Source organism: Balaenoptera acutorostrata, chromosome 1, assembly GCF_949987535.1.
Source record: "Balaenoptera acutorostrata chromosome 1, mBalAcu1.1, whole genome shotgun sequence".
NCBI lineage: Eukaryota > Metazoa > Chordata > Mammalia > Artiodactyla > Balaenopteridae > Balaenoptera > Balaenoptera acutorostrata.
In genome coordinates this window covers 10,580,999-10,599,851 of record NC_080064.1, presented here as the reverse complement: position 1 = coordinate 10,599,851, position 18,853 = coordinate 10,580,999, and the positions used below count along the sequence as shown (strand labels likewise).

The 18,853-nt window shown below is 53.2% G+C and overlaps 1 protein-coding gene across 5 annotated transcripts in view; it reads right to left on the bottom strand.

Moving 5' to 3' along the window:
* Window positions 1–3,056: 3,056 nt before the first annotated feature.
* PRDM2 (PR/SET domain 2) overlaps window positions 3,057–18,853 on the bottom strand; it is a 117,888-nt gene continuing 102,091 nt past the window's right edge. For all 5 annotated transcript variants that reach the window (XM_057544706.1, XM_057544697.1, XM_057544715.1 and 2 more), the window contains 2 exons: window positions 8,672–8,815; window positions 3,057–3,183 (listed from right to left, as the gene is read on the bottom strand). In XM_057544706.1, the coding sequence (XP_057400689.1) occupies window positions 8,695–8,815 (121 nt within the window). In that variant the 3' untranslated portion in view covers window positions 3,057–3,183; window positions 8,672–8,694. The remainder of the gene's footprint in view (window positions 3,184–8,671; window positions 8,816–18,853) is intronic.

Below are 18,853 nucleotides of genomic sequence, written 5' to 3'. Positions count from 1 at the left end.
CGTTTTTAGAGAAAGTGTTTAAGTGAAAAGGCAAAACTTTGTGCTCTTCCTCCTACCCCTCTGAAATATTTGGAAATGGGCAAAGACCACTTGGGGACCTCCTACCGTCTACCCACCCCAAACCCAAGAAAATGCTTATCTCTCACCTTCCATCATAATTCACCTGTCCTCATCCCATCCTCAAGGGCCCTCATCCTCTCAAGGGCCTTTATCTAACTCTGCTAGGATGTGTGACCAGAAGGAGGGTTAGCTCTTCAAAAGAATTCATCTGTACTCACACCCACGAAGATGGCAAAAATTAAATAGACAATGACGAGTGCTGGGGAGAATGTGGAGAAATTGGAAACCTCGGATACTGCTGGTGGGAATGTAAAATAGTGCAGCCACTTTGGAAAATTTTGGCAGTTCCTCAGAATGTTAAATATAGATTTACCATGTGACCCACCAATTCCCTCCCAGCAATATACTAAAAAAAAAAAAAAAAAAAAAAAGTATATCCACACAAAACCTTTTACAGGAATGTTCATGGCAGCATTCTTCTTAATATCCAAAAAGTGGAAAAAACCAAAAAATCCATCAACTGAAGAATGAATAAAATGTGGCATATCCAATACAATGGGATATTTGGTCGTAAACAGGAATGAAGTCCCGAGACATGCCACAACCTGGATGAACCTTGAAAACATTATGCAAAGTGAAAGAAGCTAGTCACAAAAGACCACATTTTGTATGATTCTATTTATATGAAATATCCAGAATAGGTCAATCTGCAGGGAGAGAAAGCAGATTTGTGGTTGCCGAGGGCTAAGGGCTTGGGCAGAAATAAGAAGTGACTGCTAATGGGTTTGGGGTTTCTTTTGGGGGTGATTGAAAATGTTCTAAAGTTGACTGCTGCGGTGATGGTTGCACAACTCTGTGAATATTCTAAAAACCAATGATTTGTACACCTAAATGGGTAAATTGTCTGGTATGTGAATTCCATCTCAGTGAAGCTGTTTAAAGCAAAGAATATGTTTGCAATCATGGGAGGCCTTTCTAGTCTCAGCCAAATGGCTTAACTCACGGGCTGGCGGGGGAGGGAGGGGATGTGAAGGCAGGGTAAGCTTGCTCACCAGGTGGGGTATTTCCACAGGGGGCTTCCTGGGAACCTGAGGTTTCCCTCATCGTTGGAATGGAGCCTTTAAGGACCCCCAGCCCGCAGACACAGAAGTCACCAAAACCCAAGACACGAAACACAGGAACCAAAATGATCACTCCCACGCCTGTTCCTCGCAATCGCGCGTCACACTTTTATTGTTAATTTTCTTCACGTGTCCTCTTCTGCAGCCCAAACCCACGCTCGGAGACCATCACTGACCAGGAAACACAGCTTTTTTAAAAAAAACCACCCCCCCCCCCCCCCGTTTTCATGATTGGAACATTCGTGACAGTTTTCCTGACAGCCTGAGTGCTGGAGGCTGACCAGCACATTCACACGTGCAAAACATGAGTGTTCCCCAGGCCTCACAACGTTTTCCAGAACTCGCCACTGGCTGAAGGTGACTTTCCAAGCTTGGGGTTCGTGGACCTCCCTCGCTGCTGAAAGGAAAAACACCCTCCAGAACTGAGAGGCTGGGGTACAGTTCACGAGTGTCAACATTGAGGGGACAAAAATCGTCGTGTTAGGATAAGGAACAGCCACAGATTTTCATGCTTGTGAGGGTTAATTTTAGGAGCGGGCCAAAGGATTCCAGTTTGTGAGAATTTAAAACAAACCATGGTTTGTAGCTGGGTGGGAAATAGGAAAACTGTGACGTAGGGCAACGATCAGCGTTTTTCTGCCCACGTGAGGCTCTCGTGAGACCTTCCTCCTGGACCGTTATCAGATCCCACACTGCAGCCAGTCGACCGATTCATTAAATAACACAAGTTATAAAACTTTAAAAATGGGGCATTTACAGTCAGGGACATAAATACATGCTTTTTAAAAGTGTCTACGTACATATTTACAGAGTTGCAAGATCAACCATAGTAGCCCTGAAAAAAAGTCCCTTTTTTTTTTTTTTTTTTTTTTTTTTTGCATGACCACTCGTGAGTACTCTGAAGAGTTCCCTCCTTCCGCTTTGGGTTTGATGTATTATCACCATCCAACATGGGGCTGAGAAGACAGCGCCAAAGTGGTCTCAGACATCCTGTCTCAGAGTCTGCCCCAAAGGCACAAAACCCAAGACCCTCACTGAACTGGGTCCAAACTCCTAGCCCAGCTCACCCGTTTCTCCAAGACATGGACTGTTCCATCAGAGATGGAGGCAGCTCCATCGTTCCCTGGCAGGCGATGGATGACCTCCGGAAATCTCTTTTCTTCCCCCCTAGGCTTTTTAATCCTCCAGCTTATTTTTCATTTCCCAATTTCTGTTTCTTTGTTTCCCTTTTCAGCCAATTTGAGAAGCTCAGACCCTAAAGGTGTTGATGGTCCCACCAAGGGAGGCAGAGAAGCACACACGGGAGAGCTCCCGGCACTGCCCTCACAGCATCCTGTCCCCTGCCTCTCCCACGGGAGGAGCCGATCTATAAACGGAGACGAGGACCTTCTCCTGGACGCACAGGGCCTGACTGATGAGAATGACAAATCTGGAAACAACGCGAGAGCCAGCGGCTCAGATTGCTCAGGCAAAGAAGGAAGTCTTCCAAGTGCGAGGGCCAAGGGGGATGATCAGCAAGGCTCCGAAGTGTCTACACACTACGGATTCCCAGAGACATTGGGGGCAAGGGAAGGCAGAGGCGGGGCTGGCTGGAAGGGGAACTTGGCCTCTTCCTGAAGGCCTGCCCTGGACGGGGCTGGAGCTGACCCCTGGGCCAGACCCAAGTCCCCGCCGTGGCAAAAGACAACTGGAGAAGCAAAAAGCAGGATCAAGGAGCTCTCGGAAAATTGCATAGTAGGAGGGGCCCCAACCCAACAGGAAAGCTGGGCTGCAGAACACAGGCCGGGGGCCGCACCCAGGTGTCATCCACGGCGTGCAATCAGCTGCCTTCCTGCCTCCCTGGGGTTCGGGACCCTCATCTGAAGACCACAGGCGCACGCACACACACACACGCACTCTCTCTCTCTCTCTTGCAGGCTCATGGATCTGGAATAGGTCGGTACTCCCTGGAGGCCAGAAGGCCAGTCCCTTTGGCTTCACTGATTCCAGGTCACTTCAGGTGCTGAGGAGAAAAAGAAAAGAAAAATAATAATGAAGGCTACATATTCAGGGCCTACCCTGGGCTCTTCAACCATGATCCCTCTACTTAATTTTTCTAGTTAAACTATTTTTGGAAGTATACCACACGTACGGAAGAGTACGGCTTGATGAACTGTTAGTGAACACACCTGTGTAACCAACACCCAGATGGAGAAACAATTCGACCAATTGTCAGCCCCACCCAGGCCCCCTTCTAGGATACCCACCAACCCTCACCGCGCCCCCCTGCCAGGATAACCACTCTGCCAACCTCTATCACCATAGATTGATTTTACCCATTTTTGGACTTACATAAATGGAATCAATCAATACATATCCTTTTGTGTCTGGCTTCTTCTGCATAATGTGTTTGTGAGATGCACCCATTTCGAGCATGTAGTTGTAGTTCTTTCTGTTTCTCTGTTACAGGATTCTAGCGCATGGTCAGGCAGCTTCCATCTGCCTAGTCCCCTGCCCGTGCACAGTTGGGTAGTTTCTAGTTTGGGGCCATCATGAGTAATGCCGCTAGAATGTTCTTATGTATGTCTAGAAGACGCACACAGTGCCCACGTGTACGTATTTATGCCGAGTGGAAACTCTAGGCAGTAGGGTATGCATATATAACATATGAACATGTGGTGCACACGTGTATGCATTTCTGCTGAGTGTATCCCTAGCACCGTAACTGTTGGGCCCTGGGGAATGCATAGGTGCAGCTTCAGTAGATACTGCCAGACAGTTTTCCAAAGTAATTACACTATCACTTCGTTTCATGCTAATACTCCAAATGACCCTTGTGGCAGGTGACACAGATCCCCATTTCAAATGGAAGAGACAGAGGCCCAGAGAGGAGAAGTAACTTTTACAAGGTCAGGCTGATGACCAGCAGTAGAGGTGGGACTTGAACCCAGGTCAAGCCCCCTCCAGAGCCCGTGTGTGCTCTCTGTTCCGAGCGAGGGGCTTAGCTCTCATGCTTCCTCCAAGGAAACCCCAGTCACAGTAGCTGGCACACAGCCAGGCACATGAGTGACTGTTTAATGACATTTGCTGCACTGGGTTGAATATGAGCCTGGAATTGCGCTGGGCCAAGTTCAGGGGCTCAGATCTCTCACCCACTGGACCTGGTCATCATTACTATTACTACTACCACTAACACCTGCTATTCCTATTACTACTACTACTACTACCATCTACTATTATTATTACTACAACTACTACTAATATAATAATTCAGTGAGAATAATAATAATAGCAGAGCTGATCTACGGAAGAGTTATTCAATACCACATACCAGACACTTTCCTAAGTGCTGCTCATGTACAGTAAGTCCCCTACATACAAACGAGTTCCGTTCCAAGAGCGAGTCCGTAAGTCCAATTTGTTCGTAAGTCCGACAAAGTTAGCCTCGGTACCCAATTAACACAATCGGCTATATAGTACTGTACTGTAATAGGTTGATAATACTTTTCACACAAATAATACATAAAAAGCAAACACACACAAAAAATAAAACATTTTTAATCTCACAGTACAGTACCTTGGAAAGTACAATAGTACAGTACAACAGCTGGCATTACAGGGGCTGGCATCAAGTGAACAGGCAAGAGTTACTGATTGGAGGAGGGAGAGGAGGTGGGAGATGGTAGAGCTGAAAGATCGTCAGCAATAGAAGTACTACTGTACTCTATAAGGTACTGTACCGTAAAGTACACAAAAGCACAGCCACTTGTAGAGGATGCACGCATGTGACAATGTATGCCAGACACGTGAACTAACTTACGTGATTGGACATGCGAACGCACGTTCCCATCTTTGAAAGTTCGAAACTTGAAGGTTCACATGTAGGGGACTTCCTGTATGTACTAACCTACGCAATCTTGACAATATTCCCGTGAGAGAGGTACAGTCATCCCTCACTATCCACAGGGGGACTGGTTTCAGGACCCCCATGGATACCAAAATCCACAGATGCTCAAGTCCTTTATATAAAATGGTATAGTACGGTATTATTATTATTATTAACCCACTTTACAGATGGACGAATTGAAACACAGAGAAGTGAAGTACCCGCCAGGATTACTGGAGCCGGGATTCAACTCTAGAAAGTGTGCTCTTAACCACTACACTATGTCAGTTCCAACCCCCCCAGGACCTCTTGATGGGGCTGGAAAGAGCTGCTTGCCGTGGAGCAGGGTGCCTTTGAGAGAGCGAGGCCTGCATGTGCCCCGCCCACCTGAGCAGGAGCAGCCAGAGGAGAAGAACGTAGAGACAGGGCCCAGCGTGGAGCGTGCTGCATTCCCCTGGTTTGGTGTGGCCAATATATGTGAGTTTCCTATGGGTCACTGGGTGAGATCCAAAAAAGAAGCCATCTTGCCAGCCCCCCACCCGAGAGGCAGCCCTCCAGGGAGGAGACCCCAGCAGCAGGCGCTGTGGCTGGACCACTGGGACCGGAGCTGAGGGGAGGTTGGCAGAGGCTGAGCCAGAGGGGAGCTCTCCTATCTCGGAGACCCTCCACCCACCCCACTCCTGGGACCCTGTGGGAGGGCCAGCACCGGGAAGCCTGCCCCAAGGCCGGCCAGTCTTAGCCAAAGGAGCAGTGACAGCCAAGAGGAGGAACATGGCAGCGGCCAGACAAGTGAGAGGTGCCAGTCCCTGCCCTGGACCTCCCCTCCGAGACCCTAGGGCAAAAGTCCAGCTGGCCTCTTAGGATGGGAAAGAGACAGAAGCAAAATAGGATATACAATGGGAGTCTCAGGCTGGACTAGGCAACGTGGCACTTTGTTGTACCTAAAAGTGAACAGAGAGCTCTGGGCTTTGCCTGAGACGTCATGAGAGCACAGAAAAGGGAGGCAGTGGAAGGCAGGTGCTGGAGAAAAGCCAAGCTCCTCTGTGTTGGTCCCTCCCTTGGGTCATACTGTCCAGTAAGCTGGTCACAGAGCCTCTACCCCGGCAAGGGCAGCAGGATGAACAGCAGTCCTGGGTGTTTTGAGGATGTCATCCTTTCCTCAGAACAAACCCCAGAGCATGTACAGTGGGCACAGACCACTTAAAATCCATCATCCATCTGGGCGTCAAAAAGCTGATCCCAGGGCTGTCACTTGCCCCTCTGTGTCTCAGTTTCCTTCTCTGTAAAGTGAGGGTATCCACCTACACATCCCTTCCCGTGCTAAAATCCTTTGCCGTGGCATCTCAAAACATCATTTTGGAACTGTGTTAAACAGTGCTGTGGACTGAATTGTGCTCCCCACCACAATTGTACTCTAACCCCCAAAATGATAGTGTTTGGAGATAGGGCCTTTGGGAAGTGATTGGGCTTAAATGAGGTCATGCGGGTGGGGCCCTCATGATGGGATTAGTGCCCTTATAAGAAAAGACACCAGAGCCTCCTCCCTTTGCCATGTGAGGACACAGCTAGAAGGCAGCATCCGCAAGCCAGGAAGAGAGCTCTCACCAGAACCCCACAATGCTGGCATGCCGATCTTGGCCTTCCAGCCTCCAGAACCATAAGAAGTAAATGTCTGTTGCTTAAACCCCCCAGTCTGTGGTATGTTACTACGGCAGCCCAAGCAGACTAAGACAAATAGTATAAGGCATTTTTTAAAAAAAGAAAAAAAGTCATTTTTTACAATAATAAGTAGCACATACTTATTATACATACGAATTTAAAAATTAGGGAAAAAGTTAAATAAAATTTTAAGGAGCAATTTTCAGTCACTTTGAAAGTAAACTGTTGAGTTCTGAACATTCACTGTTGGTGAGTGAACAGAAGCTGTGAGCTGCAGATACAAATGAAATTGGGCCTCCACTCATCTGAGCACCCAACTTGGGAAGCTGCGCACATTTGAAACTAAGGGAAAAGAATTCATCTAGGGTCGAGCACGGGCCCCAGGGGAGGGCCTGAATCTGCAAGGCATGCTTACGGCTGAGACTGCAGTGGCCGACAGAAACACCCCGGTCTGGGCAGGAATCAGTCCAGCTGCACCCGCCTCTCCCTCAGGCTGCAAAGAACACCTGCTCTGAGCTGGAAGCCACACCCTGCCAGCCCATCAGCATGAAAGTCCACGCAGCTGCCAAAGGGATGATCCCAGGACATGCACGGGACCCAGAGTGGGGAACTGCACATCCTGGCTCTGCCTGCCACTCTCCAGAAGACCCTAGCCAAGCCTCCTCTCCGGGGCCCAATTCTTCCAGCTGTAAAGTGGGAGGGGGGATGGTCTCCTGGGCCGTCCAGTCCTGAGTACTGCCGCATCCATGGCAACGTTGCTCCACTGCACCCGGGACTTGGGCTTACCTCCCCCCTCAGGACCTGGTGCCCAAGAGGTGGGCTCAGTGCCAGCTGCACAGCACAAACTCTCTGGGGAAAGTGGGTTTTATTTCCACTCCCCTCCTGAACGAACCCCTAGAGAAATAAGGCCAATCCCAGAAACTCCGCCTGCTGCGGGGAGAGAGGAGTGAGCGAGCCATCAGGGAGAGGAGAGGTGGGAGGGAGGAAGGCACAGCACAAAAGACCCCAGAGCTTCGGAATTCAGCCCACCTTGCCTTAAACAGCTGCGTTCTTATTCCAAGTGACCTTGGCCGTGTTAAGCAGGCATCCATCCCCGAATCTGAGTGTGTCCCAGAGCCATGGGGCCACCTGCTAATGCAGATTCTCAGGCCCTGCCCACCAGCATGCTCGTTTAGTGAATTGGAGTGGATCCTGGGGTCTGTATTTTTAACCGGTGCCCCAATCATGCTTGAGATGCTGGTCTCAGGGACACAATGAAAAAAGACATGCCATGTCACCAGCAGGGAAACCCAAGCCTGCTCAAGGTCACTGGCAAAGCCCGGCCCCGCAAGAGGAAAAGTCCAGCATCCATGAATGAATTCAGGTTTCACCATCAGAAAATCTGGAAGGAGACTTCTAGTTCAACATAAATCTAAGTTTTTATACTTTATGAATTAGTATTACTTCCACTTTCAAATACACTGTGGGAATAGGGACTCCATAACCTTATCTGGTCTTAAAGCCACTGAAGGTCTCAATTAAGTGCTGAGTATTATTATCATTATTATTATTACAATAACGATCACTAATACTTAGACTTACCTGGTGCTTATCTGTGCCAAGCACTGTTGTAAGTGCTTTCATACGTTTGACACTTGTAATTCTCACAATCCTATGAAGTAGATACTACTGTCATCCCCATTTTATAGATGAGAAAACTGAGACTCAGAGAGACAGAGTAACTGGCTGAGGTCCCCCAGCCCGTAAGAGGCGGAGCTGGGATTTGAACCAGATGGTCCAGGGTCCACACTCTCAGCCACTATATACCCTCCCTGCAGGAAGGCCCCCCCCCCGCCCCACCTAGCACACCGGGGGTGCTCCACAAGCCATCATGCCCACCCCCTTCTCTCCTGCCAGCCCACCCCCAAACCCAAGCCCTGCCCCTCGGCCCCCAGAGCCTCCGGAGGCTGCTCCACCCTCCGCGTACCTGTCAAGGAGCAGGCGAAGCATCTACTCTTTGAAGAGGGATCCCTGGAGCTGGGCTGCAGCTGTGGCCTTGACATTCCTACACTGCCTGGTGATGTACGGGGCAGCTGGCGGAGGACATCGAGATGCCAGGCGGAGACTGTAGCTGCGCGGGGAGAGGAATAACACACAGCGTCACCAGGAGCCCAGCCCGGTGGGTGCCCAGACAGCACCTGGGAGGTCTCGTGCTGGCACTGCCTCTCCAGGCACCTTGAAGACAATGGGACTCGAGCTTTAACGACCGGAGTGAGCGCCGCCATGCTCCGCCCACCCCCTTCCCTCCACTCGGAGGCGATGGGCCGGCAGAAGCGTCCACAAGCGGGGTTCTGAGACACTGCACCGGGCAGGCCCACCCTGAGGACCCCCACTGGATGGGCAGGGGAGCCAGGAATGGACACTGCTGCGCGGACGGCAGCTTCACCGTTTCCCCACCTGCCTCCCCGGGCACTATGCTCCCCGCAAAACATCTGGGGAGGTTCTGGTACCAGGTAACAACCATCGCCTACAGAAGGAAGAGGAAGTAGGTCCGGGTCCCCTCCAGGCCGGAACTCTGCACCTGGCACCTGTTCCGGCCTCACTGTGTGGAGAACTTTTGTGTCAGGGATCTCAGAGGGGGTATAAATCTGGATCCCTTGACCTGGTTCGGTCCTATTTGCTACTATAGCCCATTAAACTGGATTTCTTTTTCAGGAAAGCATTAAATTTTTTTTAAAGATAGACAACCCAGACCATTATTCCTCCCCTTCCTGCATCCAGCTAAGTCGTTACTCACCTTCCAGATCCCAGCTGGAATATCACCTCCTCCAGGAAGACTTCCTTCTCTAACTCCTGGATGAGGTGTCCCTCCTGTGGGCTCCCACGGCCCCCCATGCTTGCCCATCACAGCCCTTGTTATATTGAATCACAATCAACAGAATCGTGCATCTGCCTCCCTCAGGAGCTGTGAGATCTCAAGGTCAGGGCCCTTGTCTTGTTCACTGCTGCATCCCCGGCTTAGCATCACAAAAATAAATATTTGTTGAATAAAAACAACACATGTGGTGCCCAGAACTGTGCTAAATATTTTACGTGTATCAACTATCTTACTCTTCCTACAAGATGGGTTCTCTGTTAGCCCTAATTTACAGACGGGGAAACAGAGACACAGAGTGGTCAAGTAACTTGTCCCGGGTCCCAAGTCTGCCTCTCTAGGTAGAAGAATGGAAGTGAGGTGGGCGGGAAAGCAGGAAGGGCAACCCCTTCTGGGAACCTCGCCTGCTCCAGGGAGGAAGCAAGAGCTGGGAACGGGGTCTGTCTCAAAGCTGAAACATCAGGGTTTCAATTAGTGGCTCTCAACCAGGGCATGGATTTGACAATATCTGGAGACATGTGGGGTTGTCACATCTGAGGGGAGGGATGCCGCTACCCGGCACCTGGTGGACAGGGCCAGGGATGCTACTAAACATCTTAAAATGCACAGGACGCCCCCATGACGACTGATCCGCCCAGATGTTAACAGTGCCACAGCTGACAAGGTAGCTCTCACACATACCTACGAGAATAGACGAATGTATAAACAGAACAACAAAGAAGGTGCCAGAGGGAAGATTTCTGTTCTCTCCACAGATGAGATCCCCTCTGAGGTCGTGGCTCTCAGTCATGGCTCAGGACTGCCCCTGCTTGAATTCCTCCCCTACACTGTGCGATCAGTCCTGAGCGAGATTCAACGCGGAAAACTGAGACCCAAAGCTCAGCAGCAAGCTTGTGCCCCAGATGGACCAGAAGACCCATGAGGTGGCCTGCAGGGGGCACCTCAGGGTGAGCACGACGACGACCCCTCGCTGGGAGGGGACAGTCAGCTGCCAGGCTGCCTGGAAACACGGACGACCTGCACACCTTGTCCGGCTGAGGAATAAGGGACAGTCCTGGCACGTGGCAGGTCCCCCTACACTGTCCCCTCTCTGGGACAATGTCTCCAGCAGGATGTACCAGCTTTGGGGACGAACGGGCTGGCATCCTCAATTTCCAGTTCATTCCTCTCACCATCATCACACACTATTAAACATTCAAAAACCTAATCAATCAAACAAAGACAACACTGTGGACCTCCCAGTGCTCTCCAGCTGCCAGGCATCTCTGTTCCCCTCTACTCTGTTCCACCCTCCGGCTCCTGGGGCTGCACAGCCATCTCTACTCGGGAGCAGGCTTTCTCCCCAGTCTTAGTCATCCACCTGGGTAGAGCGCTAATGGTCAGGGGCAAGGCCCCCGAAGGCAGGTGCCTCTCGCCACCCCTCACACACTGCCTGGCCCCACGGAGGACAACACAACAGCCGCTGTGATTCCCAAGTGCTCTGTCTGCTGTTATCTCCGGAGTCTACCAGCAGTCCAGGAGGTAGGAGGAACAAGCGCTTTTATACCCATTTCACGGATGAGGAAACTGGGGCTCAGACAGATGGAGACTTTCCTGGGGGAGCAGAGCCCAGGTCTTTCAGCTCCATGGGCCACAATTTTGGAGGAGACCCCAAGTCACCACCTGGGTGTTTCCTTTAGGGACTAGGGTGGTGATGTAAAGCAGGACAGTCTCCTTCCCGATTGTGAAAACCTTTCTCTGGTCGGAGGACTTTGAGAGCCCAGCAGCTGTCTGAGGCTGAGAGGTGAGGTGCTAAGAAACCAGATATTCTCCGATCCTCAGCACAGTTACGCTTAACCCACGAGCACCTTGTGATTCTTGGTTCCCACTCACTGGCTGTGTGACCTTGGCAAGCCATGGACCCTCTCTGAGCTACAGTTTCACCACCCACAAAACGGGAAGAGCAATTTTATTTCATAGGGTTATTATGACGATCAAGTCCAACTTCAACTCGCACGGTGTTTTGATTGTGGCCGCTGTGGGGATGGGCAGCAGTCATAACCCCCGAGGAGGCAGCACAGCCGTCGGAGACCTGAGTGCGAGTTCCCATCCTCATGTTCACTGGCTGTGTGACCCCCGGAAGGTCCTCCCTGCCTCCCGGCCTCCAAACCTCAGCCTCCTCATCTGTAAAATGGACACAATCCCTGCAGCCTGCTGATGCAGAGTGGGGCTAAGAAGAGCCCCGGGGGACCAGGATACGAGGGCCCTTTGCCTTCTGAGAAGAATTCGGCACAAGGGGGATATTTCTGGAGGTGTGAGGGCAGGGGCCACCGGCGCAGGGGACCCACCAGCGCCCTGCTGGCTCCGTCCGCCTTCCTCCCTCTCTTCTGCCGCCCGGTCTGGTCTCCTGCAAGGCCCCCTCCCCACCCCCCCGCTGGCTCCCCTCCCACCTGTTCCCCTTCCCTAAGGTACAGCGGGGTGTGACATGTCCCTGCTGAAACTCAACCCCAGGCTCCTGGTGGGGACCGAGCTCTTCCACACATGGCCTGGCCCCGCCGACCTCCCAGCCCTCTCGCTCCTTCAGCTCCTGTCTCCCCAGCTCCGCAGGGCTTCCTTCAGCACATGCACGTGGAGCTCTCCTCCTCGTGGCCTCCAGCCCCGGCTACTCACTAGAGTCCGCTGGGGAGGCCCAGGCTGCTGCCGGACCTGTGACATCAGAACCTCTGGGGTGGCGTCGGGCATCAGCATCTTTAAGCTCCGCAGCGGTTCCAACGTGGGACCAGGGCTGGGAACCAGTGCCTTGCAGATGCTCCCGGGGCCGCCCCACTGACCTCTCAGCACACACCCCTGCCCCCTCCACGGGCGGTTCCACGTTATCTACGTGATTGCACGGTGCATGTGAGGCCAAGGAACCGAGCTGGGTCTGCTCGTCACAGCAGCCTTAACACCTAATTTTGAAGGCGTGGACAGCAAACTCCCAAAATGCAATGAATGAAGAGGTGAGTGATCCTAGATTCCAGACACCCCCGCTGCACAGGCTTCTCAGTCACGGAAATCTGCGCCCATTCAGGGCAGGGGCCAGAACACGGGCTGAGTGGGCCCCCTCGAGCATCCTTCCTCACAGCCCGGTAAAATGGATAACACTCATGATCCCGAATCCAAGGCATCGAGAAGGGGCTGGACAGTCACTTCTTCACTGTCAGAAACCCTCCATGGTCTGAAGGCACTGAAAGGCAGGGCTGTTCCATTCCTGACCCTTGAGGGTGTCACTTACGTTTCCTCCGGTCCCTTCCTGCGGACCCTGCGCTGAAGGCTCCCCACCATAGTCACGGGGCGCCCCCCGCCTCCAAGTTCTTGCTCCAGGGCCTCCTCTCAGCAAGCCTCCCTCCCACCTGCCCTATTTGACATTGCAAACACCCTGCCCTGAAACTCCAGCCTCTAGTCCATTTTTCTGTCGTTCTTGTATTTACTGCACCAACACACTCCTGTTTGTTTGTTTGTTACTGCACCAACACACTCCTGGCTGCTTGTTTCCTGGCTCCATTGGAGGTGTTTTGTCCCTGACGTCCCCCGCACCTAGACCCGTGGCTGACACACAGTAGGGAGCCTTTCATTATTTGCTGGATGGATGGCGTGTCCACTACCTGCCAGGTGCTTTGCCAAGGAAGCTTTGGTGAATGACACTCACAGAGGTCGTTACCTTTCGCAGTCTGCGTGTGACTCAGTGATGCCTAGAGGGAAAAACTCTCATTTTCAGATGCCAGTGCGAGGCTGAGACTGGGGCCTCTGGGCTCCCAGGCCAGCCACGTTCTCGCTCAGCCCCCCGTGGTTTCTGGTAAAGAAGGCAACCGATACACTGAACTACACACGACAAACAAAACTGAAGGAGCAGGAGGGAAGGCCAGGGTCGGGGAGGAGATGGGGAAAGGTGATGTGGGGAAGGTCCCAGTGTGGGTCCCGAGCAGAGAGAGTGACGCAAGGACCTGGTGAGGATCTAACAGGGTTGGTCTGTCTGCGAGGGGCGTCTGCACGAGCTAATGAGTCACAGGGGAAGGAGGTCATCACCTCACCTGGAGCTCGCCCTCACTGGGCTCTGGGCAGCTGGGGAGAAGGTGACGTCACGGATCAGGGCCCACACCTGGCCTCTCATCTCGGGGTCGTCCTGGGGACAGGGGATGCTGGGGCCAGGGAGATGAAGTAGTAACAACAAAAACTAAGGAGTGCCTAATAAAAATGAGCAAAGGCTGCCGATCACTGAATAGATCATTTAATGACACGAAAACGCAATTCACAGAGAAATCCAAAGCTGAGGAATATGCAAAGATGCCTGGCTGCCCTACGACTGTCCGAGAAGAGCAGTTAACACAAGAGGCCGCTGTCACAGGGCAGATGGGGGACAGGTGCCGTATGCGTGTTACCCGCAGGTGAGGGGATGTGAGTGGGATGGGGACACCCCCGGTTCCCCGACACTTGGGCAGGCCGCGCCCACCTGCCCCCACCTCCTGAGAGCATCTTCTCACTTGCCTGGAATGTCAGGGACGTAAGAGGGGGCAGAGGGGAGGGTCTCACGGGCTGAGTGAGGTGGGAGCCGGGCTATCCTTCTGGGCAGCAAGGTGACATGACCCCATGCGGCTGCTGTGTTGGGCACGGATTGCAGGATAGCAAAGAACGGAAATGGGGAGACCAGTTCGTCAAGCAAGAGATGATGGAGGCGGAGGAGGCAGAGAAGTGAGAAGTGGAATCAGGACACATTTTGGAGCTGGGTGTCAGGGTTGGGGCAGGGCTGAGACAGTCTAGATGGAGTCCAGGGTGGGATAGTTTGTTTGACCGAGAAGGGGAAGACGGCAGGAGAAGACTTCGTGGGGAGCACCATTTTGAAAAGATTACATTTGAAATGTTCATTATACACCCAAGGGAGAAATCAAGAGGGCGGGTTAAATGAACCTGATGAATTTGGGACGGGTCAGCATTTAGGGGGGCTGGACAGGCTCACCCAGGGGAGGGGAGACGGGGGCGGGTCCAGGGACTGAGGATGGGATGCAGAGGGGCAGGGGGTGATGTGAGAGTGGTGTCCACGGTGACACGTATTTCAAGGAAGAGGGAGAATTAACAGTGTCCGACGCTGACAACGCGTCCAGGAAGACAGAAAGAACCAGCCACGGTATTTAGCTGCCTAGAGGCTGCTGGTAACTTTAGTAACAGCAGCTTCCAGGACATGGTGGAGACAAACGCCTGAGAGAAGTGAGTTCAAGAGAGATGGGGAGGAGAGGAACTGCAGCAGGGGCTCAGAGAACCCCACCGAGGAGTTTTTAGGTCAAGGGGAGGGGCTGCCAGCTCCGGGACACACTCTCCAGGGCGCGCTCTCCGGGGCTCCGGGGTCCCTCCCCACCATGCTCCTTGCCAGGCTGCCCCAGCGTTGAGCGGAGACCCTGCCTGCGTCCCCGCCTTCCACCTCTTCCCCTGCATAAGTCAGGAGGGGCCTCGTGGGATGCAACCCCCAGAGCTGGTTGGGCCACACGGCCGCCACGGTGTCTTGCAAAACTCTCCACAAATTCTGAGACAGCAAATCATTTGAAGTTGGTGTCTGATGTTCAGCACTTTTGCAGGAGGCAAGGGAGAGGCAAAGGGCGTGCGAGCCGATGTCAAGGCGAGACAAGCTGAGATGAAACTGACGCTCCCTGGAGGTGGGTGAAGCCCCAGGTGGGAGCTCGCAGGAACCACCTCCTGCTTCCTGGCACCTGCCGCTTCCAGGAACGGTCGGCACCCAAGCAGCCTCCACCTTCTGCTCCAGGGAGGCTCCCTGCACTCAAATAGGACCCCCGGGCTGGGAGTCAGGGGTGGGAGTAGTGATACAGCCCTGGGATGCAGGAGCCCGAACTTCAGCCCTTGAACCACCAATAACGTGCTGTGTGGCCTCCGGAAAATGCCACCACCTCTCTGAGCCAGGGTAGTCTTGCTTGCAAAATGAGGATGTCAAACAAGGAAAAAAAGGGAATAGCATCATTTACATAGGTGCCTACTATACACCGGGAGTTACTGCAGGTGCTTGACTCCCAGAAGCGGGACAGTGATATCCTGCATCTCACAGAGGAGGAGACGGGGGCTCAGAGAGGTGAGGAGGCCCACGTCCACACTCCATCAGCCAACAGGGTGCAGCCGAGATCTGAATCCAAGACCACCTGACACCAAAGCCTGGGCCCCCTCCCAGACACAGTCCCTGTAGTGACGGGGATCAAAAAGCTCTTTTCAATAGTCCATAAAGCCTGATGGGGTGACCTCTGCCCGCAGAACAGCCGCACAAGCCACCCACGAAGCCAGGAAGCAGTTCTGGGTGGGCCCACATCAGCTCAGAGGAGCCCTGGCAGGGGGTCTCAAACCCTGCCGCTCACTGGCATCCCCTGGAGACATGAAAACAATCCCTGTGCCCGCTCCACTCCTCAGCCCTACAGATTCTGATTTAGCTGGTTTGGGGTCCAGGCACTGGGAATTTTTTTTTTTTTTTTTTTTTTAAATTACAGTTGTGTTGTGTTCTTTTTTTTTTTTTTTTTTTAATTTTATAGCTACTTTATTTATTTATTTATTTATTTTTGGCTGTGTTGGGTCTTCAGTTCGTGCGAGGGCTTTCTCTGGTTACGGCAAGTGGGGGCCACTCTTCATCGCGGTACGGGGACCGCTCTTCATCGCGGTGCGCGGGCCTTTCACTATCGCGGCCCCTCCCGTTGCGGGGCACAGGCTCCAGACGCGCAGGCTCAGCAGCTGTGGCTCACGGACCCAGCCGCTCCGTGGCATGTGGGACCCTCCCAGACCAGGGCTCGAACCCGTGTCCCCTGCATTAGCAGGCAGATTCTCAACCACTGCGCCACCAGGGAAGCCCCAGGCACTGGGAATTTTAAAAGCCAACTTTGAGAGCCACTGGTCTGGATCCACCTACTCAAAGTGTGGTCCGCGGACCAGCATGGGCAGTCCCTGGGGGCTTGTTAGCAATACAGCTACTCAGCCCCCACCTGACCTCCTGAGTCAGAATCTGCATTTTAACAAGACCCCTGGAGAGGCACCTGTGCACTGAAATTGGGGGAGCGTGGGGCTGGGAGAAACCTTCAGCAGAGAGTCAGGTGCAGGCAGCGTGCTAGGTGGTGGCCTGGTTCTGAAGTCTGGGGCAGGACCCCGTGCCTAGTGAAGTTTTATAGCGAAAAAGCCTTGGCAATGTGAGGGCTGAGGGGAGGGGAATGAAAGTGGTCCTTGAGGGATGGGGCAGAGGTTCGAAACCACTGGCCTGGGCAGTCGCCGTGGTTCCTCGGCTAACGCATGAAGGGTTGGCATCGCGGGCCCTGGTAGCTTAGGTGGTTTTTCCATTTAATGTTCCCTTAACCACGTGAGATGGCTTATTGTGCCCTCCTATGGCTGAGGGGACAGTTGCACAGGGAGGTGAAGTAACTCCTTTTAGGTCACAAAGAGGCGTGAATAGAAAGGAAAGAGGGAAAGGAAGAAAGGAAGGCAGGATTCACAGGGATCTGACCCCAGAGCTGAATTCCGCTCAGCAGGCAGTTTCCTTCCCTCTCATCAGCCCTGAGGGAGGCTCCTGGTTGGCCTCCGTGCATCCAGAAGACCAGTCACATCCCTTCCTCCTGGGGCTTTTACGCCAGGTTCTCAGGTCTTCATGAGTTCCCCAAACCTGTTCGGCTTGAACTCCAAACACCAAGCATGTGACAGCTCGTGACACAAGCCGGTCAACAGGAAGGCTGGCCTGGCTCACAATGACCTTGGCCAAAGGAAGTTTCCCAGCAGGGAGATCCCAGCCGGGGCTGCTTCCAGCCCTGCCAGGACAAGCGAGGGGCAGGGGACCCCAGAGGCCAAGCAAGAAACCCTTCACTCTCAGACGAGGACAACGAACCAGAGCGAGGTGGTCACCTGCTCAAGGTCACACAACAAGTTGTTCTTGGGAAGGAGTGGGGGGGACATGCCTCGTCGCACTGCTTTTTGGGGGACACTGATGATGGAGAGGAAGGGCAGTCTGGGGCCCCCATGGACTTGGGCAAAAGCAACCCTGGGAGGCAGGTGCCCTTCTCTGCATGACCCAGGTGAGGGCACTTCCAGCTCTGTCCCTGCCTCCACCTGCCTGTCTCTCACTGGGGACTCGACCTTGGAGAGCACAGGGTGACTCTATTCACTTCTCACCCACCTGCCCACCTGTCACCAGGCCTGACACCAGGAGATGCTCAGAGAAGGTTCCCTGAACAATAAGTGGCAAACCAGGAGCCGGGCTCCCAATGCAGCCCGAGCCCAACCGTGCCCGGCTGTGTCTCTCCAAGACCAAATCATCCAAAGCAGCAGCTTCCCGGAAGGTTACTCTCACCACCAAGGCCCCACTCAAACCAGGGTCCCCAACAGACTCTCCCCATTGCAATTGGTGCACTGGGTCACGTCTGGAGGACGTCACACCTGCAGGAGAAGTCACAGCCTGTGAGGTACAAACTGGGGGTGAGGAGCCCTGGCTGGAGGGAGGAGTGACCCCCTCGGGCAGACCCAGCTTTGCCCTTGGCTGTGTCTCTGCCCCTCACTGCCCTTCTCCCTAGGACCCACTTGGTTCTAGCCCAGATGCTGGCCCTTCTCTTTCCCTCCAACTGAGCCGAAACGGTCTGCTTTCTTCAAAAGGAAACTTCTAAGAACAGGGGGGAAACCAAAAAGAAAACAGAAACAAATACAAGCGTGACAAGACTGATGGATGCATAGAAAACAGATTCCCAGCTTGGGACAGAAAGGGATTGATGGGCCTCCCACGAAGTCCAGATGGGAAAGCTCTTTTAAATGACAAAATTCTATAAGGACACTAAGATTTAATTATTACAAACACTCCATCTTTTAAAGTTGTCTTAGGCCAAAGAAGTTAAGCTCCAGGGAGTTGCTGGGCCTGAGAGTCTCAGAAGCCCTATGGGGCATCTGCCCTGATGACAGGATTTCTAGAACTTGATGTCTGGTGCCCCTCCAAGGATGCCAGCGAGAAGAGGTGGCCGCCTTGATGGAAAGCCTTGTGGGAGCTCAGGGGGCTCTTTGCTACCCAAGGCGTCTAGACCAGTCCGTCCTGGGAGGCCTGGGCGTGCCTGGCTGGCAGGGCATCCCAGACGCAGGGCTGGCACAGCTACACGAAAGACACACTTGCTATGCGCCTGAACCGGGTGTGAGTCAGCGGGTGACAAGGCTGACCAAAGGGCAGGGGCGCCGTGGGCTGTGGGCCTGGAGGCCTCCTCCTCCAGGGTGCAGGGGATTGGATACAGAGGCTGCCCCTGTACCTTCTCCCCATCCCTTCCCCGAGATCCC